The following is a 10686-nucleotide window of genomic DNA, read 5'->3' as shown; positions in this document are numbered from 1 at the left end:
TTTCAGATCTGTTCCAGGAACCCAAGGGCCTCCCCCCTTCCCGAGCTTGCGACCATCGTATTCCTTTGGTGGCGGGTTCAACACCAGTCGTTGTCCAGCCTTATTGCTACCCCCACTTACAAAAGGACGAGATAGAGAAACAATGTATAGAGATGCTAAACCAAGGAATCATACGCAAAAGTCACTCCCCCTTCTCTTCACCGGTTCTGTTGGTAGCGAAGAAAGATGGAATGTGGAGGTTCTGTGCTGACTATAGAGAACTCAATGACCAGATGATCAAAGATAAGTTCCCTATTCCCGTTGTGGATGAACTGTTGGACGAGTTGCATGGTGCCCAGTATTTTTCTAAGTTGGACCTCAGGTCTAGATACTTCCAAGTTCGCATGGCTCCTGGTGACGTGAAGAAGATTGCTTTTCGCACCCACCATGGCCACTTCAAATTTTTAGTCATGCCATTCGGACTCTCCAATGCCCCATCTACATTTCAGTCACTAATGAACAAGGTATTCCAGCCCATCTGCACAAATTTGTTTTAGTTTTCTTTGATGATATCCTCGTTTACAACAATTCATGGGTAGAGCATGTCCACCATCTGAGGACCGTTTTTGAGCTCCTACACCAACACAAATTATTCCTGAAACGGTTCAAGTGCTCCTTCGGGGAGCGACAAGTTCTTTATCTCGCCCATGTCATCCATGGGTAGGGTGTGACAGTTGATAGTTCCAAGATTCAAGCTATAAAAGAATGGCCCAAACCTCAATCAGCCAAGGCCTTCCAATGGGACGACGCAGCAGATGAAGCTTTCCTAACACTGAGAAATGCCCTGTCTTCCACCCCTGTCTTGCAATTACCTAATTTCGACCCCGAATTTACAATCAAGTGCGATGCTTCCTAAGTAGGTATCAGGGTCGTACTACAGCAGCAAGGGCACCCGATTGCTTTCTTCAGCCGCAGACTGGCCGACCAACACTTGAAGATTCCAGCCTATGAGCGCGAACTAATTGGCCTAGCCCAAGCCGTCTAGCACTAGAGACCATATTTGTGGGGGCGGTCGTTCGTCGTCAAAACCGATCATTACAGCCTCAAATAACTATTAGAGCAGTGTCTCACCACTTCCCCTCAGCAGCATTGGGTTAGCAAACTGCTCAGGTTTGACTTCCGGGTGGAATATAAGGCAGGATCCTCAAATCGCGCAGCTGATGCCTTGTCTAGGTGAGATGAAGAGGCGATGGTTCTGTGTAGCATTTCCCAACCTCGGATCTCTCTATTTGACAAAATTAAAAAGGCAGCACCACAGTCCCTAGAATGGTCGCTCTTGCTACAGAAGATCCAGTCCGGCATCGTCGACCCCAATTGGTCACTTCAAGATGGGTTGGTACTATATAAGGGACGAGTCCATCTTCTACCAGACTGCCCGTTGATCCCCACCATCATCACCAGCATCCATAACTCCACCCACGAGGGTATTCAAAACACACTACACTATGTCCGAATTGATTTCCATTGGCAAGGTATGAAGACTTCTATTCGAGATTTTGTCCAGAATTGCTCCACATGCCAACAACACAAATGGGAAAACCTACACCCAGCAGGCCTCCTTCAGCCCCTCTCCATCCTGACACAGATCTGGTCGACGACTCCATGGACTTCATTGAGGGACTACCCAAGGTAGGTGGCAAATCAGTTCTCTTCGTGGTGGTCGGCCGCTTCTCTAAATACGCCCACTTCATTCCTCTATCACACCCGTACAGTGCCACTTTGGTTGCTCTCGCCTTCTTTAGACATGTCTTTCGCTTACATGGGATACCAGAATCCATAGTCAGCGATAGAGACCCAGTTTTCACTAGTGCCTTCTAGAAAGAGTTATTCCAGCTACAACGCACCACCCTGGCCTACTCATCAGCTTATCGGCCACAAACCAACAGTCAGACGGAAGTTGTTAACCGTGCAATTGAGATGTATCTCCACTATTTCGTCAGCGATCAACCAAGATGGTGGGTGGATTGGCTCCCTTGGGCCGAGTACTGCTACAACATAGCTTACCATTCTTCTCTCGGCATGACTCCCTTTCGCGTCGTTTATGGCAGGGATCCTCCCTGCTTTTTGCCCTACGAGTCGGGTTCTACTCGTTTGGAAGCAATTGATCACTCCTTACAAGAACGCAACGCCCTCCTAGCCGACGTCAGCCTTCACTTACAGCAGGCCCAGCTCCGCATGAAGCTCCACTATGACAAGCACCACTAGGAACTGTCATTCGACCCAGGACAATTTGTTTGGTTAAAGCTTCAGCCCTACCGGCAACGTTCCTTGCGCCACAAGGCTGCCCCAAAGCTGGCCCCTAAGTTCTTAGGCCCTACAAGGTTCTAAGACGGACTGGCAGTGTGGCCTACCAGCTGGAATTGCCTGAGACCAACCGGATTCATGATGTCTTCCACATCTCCTTGCTGAAGCCATTTTCGGGTGTTCCCCCGGACCAAGTTCCCTCCCTGCCACCCTTGAAAGATGGGAAGCTGGTCCCCCAACCTAAAGTTGTCACCCGCTCCCGTTTCAATCATGGAACCCTTGAAGTCTTGGTGGAATGGTGTAATTTACCATCAATAGAAGCCACATGGATCCCCTTGGCGGAGTTTCAAGCCACATATCCAGAGTTCAAGCTTGAGGACAAGCTCACAATCCAGGAGGGGAGTAATGTTATGGACGCCTTCCTTGGGAAGACATACCATCGCCGCTAGCAGCAATGGGCACCTGACCCATTGCCAGTAGCAGCAATGATTCAGTGATACTCATCCTAACCAGTTCGGCAACAGCAGTCTTATCTAGATTAGATTAGCTCATTTGCTTGCTCTTATCTTATTATTCTTATCTTATTGTTCTTTTCTCTTATCTTATCTTGTAAGTAGCTTATCAAATCAGGATTAGCTTATCTTATCCTTAGCAAGATAGCACTAGGAGTCTCCCTATTCAGCAAGAAGACTCCCTTGATTAGGGCTCTTGTAATCTCCTATTTAAGGAGACCCCATTATTGAATGAGATATCGAATATTCAGTTTAAGGAGTGAGTTAGGAGAGTTGGTGATCTCTTGAACAAATCACCAGAGGCGCCAAGATAGGTTCATCAAGAGCAGGAAGGAACAAGGGAAAACAAGAGGTTTTCCCCATAGACCAACCCGTGATGAGATCCTATTCCCGGGCCCTCAATAGCCTTTATGCCAGATATTTCAATGTTCTTGTGTAAATCCATATGACACCTTGTCTAATGGTTTCCTTGTCACTGCATTATTTAATCCACATTTTTCTTTGTAACTATGGCAGCTTTGGAGGCTCAGTGTCAGTACACGTGGACGGAACCCCACTAGTTGAATGGTTTAGGTGAAGTCATTTGCTAGCCAATGACTTCAGCTTCAGCTTCAAAAGTGCTGGTGACGTCTGTTCACCAGCACTTCAGCTAAAAAACTGGACACTGATGTCATGGGCTCATGGCCCACTTTTGAATGAATTCAACATCGACAGTATTGGATATTTGAGAGGCGTCACCAGCACTTTTGAGTGTACATATATGCCATGTACACCTTTGAAAATTTGAAATTTTAAAAGTGTTGGACCAGTTGAATTATGACTCGGGCCCTTTGCCGGTTTGGTTACACCCCAATAACTGTAGTTGCTAAAAACCAAATGAAAACCGATTGACTGACCAATTTAATTGGAAAACAGGTGAACTAGTCTTGGTTTCATGAAACTGCTTGGGCAGTTGGGCCTTTGAATAATTGAAATTTTAAAAGTGTCATGACTTCTTATTTTCATATATGAATCAATTACCACTAATCCATCTCTTTATTTACTTTATTTAATGGCTCTTTGTTGTATATATTACTTTATTACACATATTTTAAAGAAAATGTACACTAAAAAATTTGAACCCTAGTCATTTTCTTTAAAAAGTAAGGAATTTGCCATTCATCCATCACATTAAATATATTAAAAGTTGCAAAATATATTATATATAATAGTTGCATATCTTGTAATATATATACATATATGCCATATCATCATAGTTTGACCTTTGATTTGACTCTGATTGAACCTATGACCCGAAAACTTCTCCCTTTTCTGGTTTTATGTTTGGTCCAATTCTCTGAACATTGGTTCAAATCCCACTTTCACATAACCATGCCTAGTCAATCAGTTGGATATTCAATTATATGGGTGCAAACTGATTGTCCAAATTTGATTTTGATCATATTAATGCTGATTGAACTCAATTTGTTTATAACTGGAGCAAGTATAGATCCACCAAATCTGATATGATATTATCTGATTCATCAGTTCGTTTTATAAAGCCAAGGTGAATTTGTACTCCAGTTCGGTTTTGCAATATATAGTCGTATAAGAATGTCCTTATATTGAAGACGAAAATTCGTTTTTCTGACATTTTTACTTTCAAAATGGGAACAAGGTTAGCTTATGATAATGGAAGCAAACTTGAAATCAAAGTTAGTCAATATGATAAATAGGTAGGTTCTGATCTTGAAATTCTTGTTGTACCCATCACAATCAAAGGTAATACAAAATTTATCAATATGTAAATCCGAACCAAATTTGCATTCGTATATTTTGAAGAAACTTGTTTGTGCCTTCATATATATGATTTTTGCACTTACCAAACGCAACCTAATTATTTAGGCTGTGTTTGGAAACGATGCAATAAATAGAGTGCAAATCCCGGTTGAGGGTAAATTTGTACTGTGGTTTACTTTTGCTTGTGTTTAGCAACATTACATTTATGATAGAAAATACATTTTCCAATGCATATTTACATTGATAATAAGATGTAAAAGTATATTGATAAAAATGAAATAAATTTGCATTCAAGTGGGCTTTTCATAAAAAAATGCATATGCTTTATTTGAATTTGTATTTGCTTCCATTTTGGTAAAAGATAAATTTATCTTCAATACAAAAGTAATCCAACTTTGCAATTCATATAGACCATTTTACACTTTACATATTTGTATTCACATTTATTTGCATCATTTACAAACTCAACCTTAACTCCAAATGCATGTAAATGCAAATGAGGATACTTCGAAGCATTTATCTCAGCACCATTACTTGTATTGATTTCTGGCAGAGAGTACCAAAGACCATTTGATTGGTATGTCTGGTCCTAACTTCAAAATTGGAAAAATCAATGATGCTAGATAATTAAACATGATACCAAAAGGGTTTTAACCAATCAAACAACCCCCGAATTTTGATGAAAACCCACCTGATTGGTTACCCTTTTGTGTTTCGTAAATCCTTTTAAAATACAGAAGTTTCAGTCAATTTCAGAAAAAAAATGTATATATAAGAAAAGTTGGCTGATCAGACCAGCTTAATTTGAATACTTTGTGTCTAGGCGGGTCACTTATATCATGGATTTTCTTTGCAACCAATCCTGGTTGTTCACTAAATCCAGATAAATATTGACCACATACCCCAATTACCCTGCCGACAGTGCTGAACTTCTGATTTAACCATTCTCACTTCACAGTTTTCCAAAATGTAGCAGACCATCTTTTAATTTCTTGTTTTCACGTAGGAATCAAACAGAAAGCCATAATTATGCATTATTATAATTAACCTTAAGGCGACGGAATCAGAGACAAAAAGAAAAACAATCGTATTATTATAATATTTAAGAATGGTTACATAAGGAATTGCGCTTACATATAGAGTAAGTAATTAAAAGCAGTAGTAGCCTAATGTTTTATTTTAGTTATTGTCCATCCAGAACTGAGCTTGAAGGTAATCAATCACCTTCTTGTCAACTTGGAATGCCTTTGCAAGAACATCATCTTTGATGGGTGGATTGGATCCAAACACAGCATTAGCAATGGTGATTGTACCAGGGTTCTGACTGCTCAAACCGGCAAAGGCAACGGCATCGGTGTGCCCCACATTGAACTGGAAGTGAATGAGACCTTGAGGGAACACAAACACATCTCCCTTGTTCAGGACCTTGGTGAAGAGGCGATTGTCGAGGTTGGAGGTGACGAAACCCACGTAGAGTCTGCCCTCCAACACAACCAGAACCTCGGTGGCGCGAGGGTGGGTGTGGGGTGGGTTGAGACCGTAGGGAGCATAGTCTATGCGAACCAAGGAAATGCCAAGAGTATTGAGACCAGGCAATTGCATCACATTTACAGGAGTGACTTTGGAGCCAACAGGGTTGGACGTGTTTCCGGGATTGTCAAGGCCGGAAAAGAAGAAATCATCTGCCGTTGTGTAGTTTGGATTCTTACAGAACTTCCCATTCACGAACACTGTTCAGAAAAATAAGAATATTGTCAACAACAGTTGATAGCAAAGAATGAAAGCATTTGAAGTAAAATCAAACAGCATTATATAATGTTAACTGGATATGGAAGAAAACAAAGGGAAAGAATGGGAAAGTAAAGCCATGAGAGTGTGCATATAGTACCAGGAGATTCAGTGTCGTTGATGGCAACACAAAAGTCTTGCAAGGGACTTGGATCTGAGGCTAAAGCTTGAGAGCAAAGGGCCAAGATGGCAAGAAATGCGAGCATCCGAGAACCCATTTTTTCACTACTTGTAATCAATTTGGAATTCTTGAAGGAACAGATTGGTTTGTCGATTGATGGCGGGTGAGAAGGTTGGCATGAGAGCTGTGCTATTTATAGAATGAAGCTAACGAAATGGTCTCTTGTGTCTTCCAATAGTCTCTGCGTGCAGTCTAGGATTAAACAAACCAATTGTTTATTAATTAAATTAATTAGTTACTTAGTCTACAACTGCTCTCATTTCTTTGAAATCTTGTTCTTGAACTCTTCTTCAAAGAATTAGTGACAGTTAGAAGCAGTCATCTTGATACCTGTCAGCTTGCTTTCCGGAAACATGGCACATATCTTTCTTGAACAAAGATTTTCATCCATAATGCTCTGTTTAGCTGGGGATATTGCTTGACGTATACTTCCATTGCTGATTGATATTGTAAACATGATTTAGAGTATGTGAAGAATAGGAAGGATGAACAGGTCAATCTTGACTTTGTTGTAGTCAGATAAGGACAAGAATTAATATTTTGTTATGGTTGGATAATAATTAATATATGGAAATAGTCAGAAACTCTAGTATTCTTATGATATAAAATTTCACTGTATTGGTTAGGAAAAAAGGATGAAAGTTTTGACTTCGCCAATCAATACCTGGTCCAAGGTAGGTTTTCTAAGGTTAAGCACCCGTTTGGTAGGGCTGAGTTGAAGATTTAGCTAAACTGGTTAAACTACTTTGATGTGCTCTAGAGGATTAACTATTCGAGGGGGATGAATCGGTCAATCCTTCAAATGACTGACTAATAGCTAATTTGGGCTCTCCTGATTTTTCACCAATTAATCTAACTTATAAGCTCCCATATGGGACCCATCTAAGAAAGCCAGAAGCCATTGTACCTTCAGTCCTCCCTATGAGTGGGCTTTCTTGCAGCAGCTTTTGCTTTGCAATGGGTTTCACACGAAAAGCTTCAAGAAAACAACTTATTAGTAAGCTGGTTGGCAATTTATTCACAGTGTACAGTTCAGTAAAAACAACTGGCTAAAGCTGAAGCTATCCCAAACAGGTCCTAATTAAATAACATCAGCTCTTCGAAAGCTTTCCCTTGCTTAAAAATGAATTTGATTAAACCAATTCATCATTCATTTATAGGATCCTTTCCAAAATGATATCACATCTTGATAGGTTGAATTATTTAAGTTAACATGCGGTAACGATGAGGTTGAAGCTTGAGTGCTAAGTAGCAAAACGACATCGTTGTTAAGGTTGTTGGACCTTGTTGGGTTGCAAAATTAGGATTTCAGGCTGCATCATCTGGAATCATAGCTTTCTTAGGACTGCAAATAGATCATGATCCGATTCAATCGGAATTCAACCCTAATTTTGTTGGATTTGGATAACTTTTGAAGCGTAAAAGGGAAAATTTATTGAAAGACAAAAAACAGGAGAAGGAAGAAAATACAAAATGGGCGTAAAGCCCAAGGCTCTCAACAAAGACACAACAACCCTCCCGAACTAGACAACGAATACCCTAGGCTACATAGAACCACATGCCAAGAACAAACACAAATAAAACAAGAATCCAGAACCTCCACCAAAAAGACAGGAATCCAACAACCCATCGAGGCATATCTAACTTGAAACCTTGCCTCTTCCTCCTCTCCCTCTGCCCCAAATCGCCTTCCTTCATCTTCTGTCATCTTTAACTGAGGTGTTCATGTAGTAGTCAATAAGCCTGTTTAGCTTTCTACTGCCACGGAGACCAACCCCAAGGAGTCATTGCTTTCCAAAAACTCTTCGACGTTACTTTTAGCCCCTTCTTTGGTTCGTAACTTTAGAGCTTCTGCTCCGAACTTTCCAAATGCTTCTTTAGCGAACTCTTCACCACCTCAAAAGAACAACCCCAAGCCCCAACAATGTCACTACCTAAAGGTCCCTCTCTGTGTGAGAGTCCATGGAGCCTAGCACCTCTGGCTCGGGTCTCCTATCAGAACACACTCCTTGCCTGATTGGACCTTCATCTATTGAAGTCCTGTACTGGGTTTCTCTCCTCCCGTTTGTCGGTTTTTCCTTTGGCTAATTGTAATTATCATGGACTTCAATAAGTGGCTGGTCAAGTTTCCAAAGGTCCGGAGAGGACGGTAGGGAAGAAAGGGGAAGAGAGGAGAGAAGGGAGAGTTCTTCTCCCCTTTGATAGAGGAAATCCCAAGGCTATAAAGAGAAGATTCCAAAAGAGGACTTTTCCTATTAAGAAAAAGGATTTCTATCTTTATATCGGCTATCAAATGAATGTCATTTGGGGTTTCACTACGTCTCTAGTGGGACCCTCTAGGAGTAGTTTCCTTTTTCCTGAGGATTTTCACATAACTAGTACTTTATCACGACATGACTGCTCCCTTTGGCTAAGTCGTATAGCATTTACTTGGCCCTCCAAGCAAGTCAATCAAACTGTACGCCTAAAACCCTTCTTGCTAGGTTTCTTAAATGCTAAGGACACACACCAAGGCACACAAGAGCACACCAAGTATTGTAGGATGAAGACATTGTACTGCACAACTCAAATAATGCTCTTACAACTTGGATTCCTGTTGCAAATGAAGGAGGGGACCCCTATTTATACACTAACCCCCTCAAGGAATCCTCTAGAACTATGTACACTTGGCATCATCTACAAGCACCTCTAAAGCATTATGCATTCTACAATCTTGTAGGGGATGCCCATTCCATAAGATACAAGAACACTATAGAGAAGGTCTAGATTACTCCTAACCCCTTTAGGGTGTTTCACACAAACCCGGATTGTTCCACAAGGTTCTAAAGAGTTCCACCAACATCTAGCCCTTCTAGACACAAGGAGAACACTCCAAAATGCCCTTGAAGACCCCAAAAACGTGCAAAATTGGCTAGGAGCTTCAAGAAACACTTAGAAAAACCTCTAGCTAAGCAACCCATTATGTCACCCCATGACAACACATTGGCTACATCCCTTTATGGGTTCTCTCATGGCCGCGTGTCTAGGATAAGATTTTGGTATGGTTGACGTGTTCGATTGCCTCATTAGTCATCTTTGAGATGCCTCATCACAGCTTGTTGTGACTAGAAGAAGCTTAAGTCACCTGAAAATAGGTATCTTCGGTGCTTAAGCTTTATTCATCATTCATCGCAGCATGAACTGTTATATATTCTATGCTTATCGCAAGGCACGGGTAGTGTATTAGGTTCATCACAGACTTGCGATGTCATTTTATGCTCATCTCTAGTCTTGAATAGAACTTTGTGCTCATTACAAGTACCAGAAGGTTTCTTATGCCCATCGTAAGCCTTGGATGGCCTTCTGTGCTCATTGTAATTGTGTGATCCTTGCATTATTTCAGTAAAGTGTCATCTTGCTATTACAAAAAAAGTTTCAATTACTTTAGTTCCTCATACATTGTTTAGTGTATTATTCAGTTTTGATCGTTTTGTTCTCCTCGGCAGGGATTTTCTATATTGTCCTTATTTAGGTCTTTCAGTACAGTTCCGAAGGCGATGAGCCACATGTACTTACTATTAACCCTTGCTTATTATTAAGAGCATTCTTGTAAATAAGCATCCTTTATGATTTGCTTTGCTTGTCTAATGTCATGTATCTGTGATTAGACGATTAAGAGCGGGGGAGTTGATTTATTTGTTATATATTTTGGATTCGTTAGTGTTGCAAAAGAAAAGAAACTTTATGATTTTATACTCTGTTGGAATGAGGGGTATGACTGGACTTACTTGACTTGGGGTATGGGTGTTGGTGTTGTCATATTGACTCATAGTTGTTTTCTAATTCAATCGAATCATGTACAAAGTGTTGAAGGTGTAAGTGATGGTGAAACCGTAGGAGCATTTTGTAAGGTATAAATTAGTGTTTCCTTTAATTTAGCCCCCCCCCCCCCCCCCGTTTCTTGATGGAAGGTTTTTTGTCAAGAATCATGTCTATTATGACTTGTCATTTTAAGTTTACAGCCCCCTGTTTCTTGATAGAAGGCATTCTATCAAGAAACATTTGAGAGAGGGAAGGCCAAGTCTAGTTTGTAGCCCCCCCATTTAAATTCTTCTAGGGTTGGGTTGAGCATGTCTTGTCGAGAGGTGTATATAGAACCTCAAC

At 41.0% G+C, this 10686-nt stretch overlaps 1 protein-coding gene across 1 annotated transcript; it reads right to left on the bottom strand.

Annotated features, from left to right (window-relative positions):
- Positions 1 to 5639: 5639 nt before the first annotated feature.
- On the bottom strand, positions 5640 to 6629 carry LOC148848642 (putative germin-like protein 2-1). The gene is made up of 2 exons (XM_088951775.1): positions 6463 to 6629; positions 5640 to 6304 (listed from the first exon to the last, which is right to left on the bottom strand). The coding sequence occupies exons 1-2, from the start codon at positions 6578 to 6580 to the stop codon at positions 5754 to 5756; spliced, it is 669 nt and encodes a 222-aa protein (XP_088807901.1). The 5' UTR covers positions 6581 to 6629; the 3' UTR covers positions 5640 to 5753.
- Positions 6630 to 10686: the final 4057 nt, after the last annotated feature.

The sequence above is a fragment of the Nelumbo lutea genome, chromosome 6 (assembly GCF_056320005.1).
Source record: "Nelumbo lutea isolate HS-2025 chromosome 6, American lotus-T2T, whole genome shotgun sequence".
NCBI classification, from domain to species: Eukaryota; Viridiplantae; Streptophyta; class Magnoliopsida; order Proteales; family Nelumbonaceae; genus Nelumbo; species Nelumbo lutea.
This window is presented reverse-complemented; position numbering and strand designations above follow the sequence as displayed.

Bases quoted from the DNA above. Each gene is read 5' to 3' on its own strand.
- LOC148848642 (XM_088951775.1), bottom strand. From the start codon at position 6,580: ATGGGTTCTCGGATGCTCGCATTTCTTGCCATCTTGGCCCTTTGCTCT. The intron at 6,305-6,462 runs GTACTATATGCA...TTTTCTGAACAG, and splicing joins CAACGACACTGAATCTCCTG to TGTTCGTGAATGGGAAGTTC.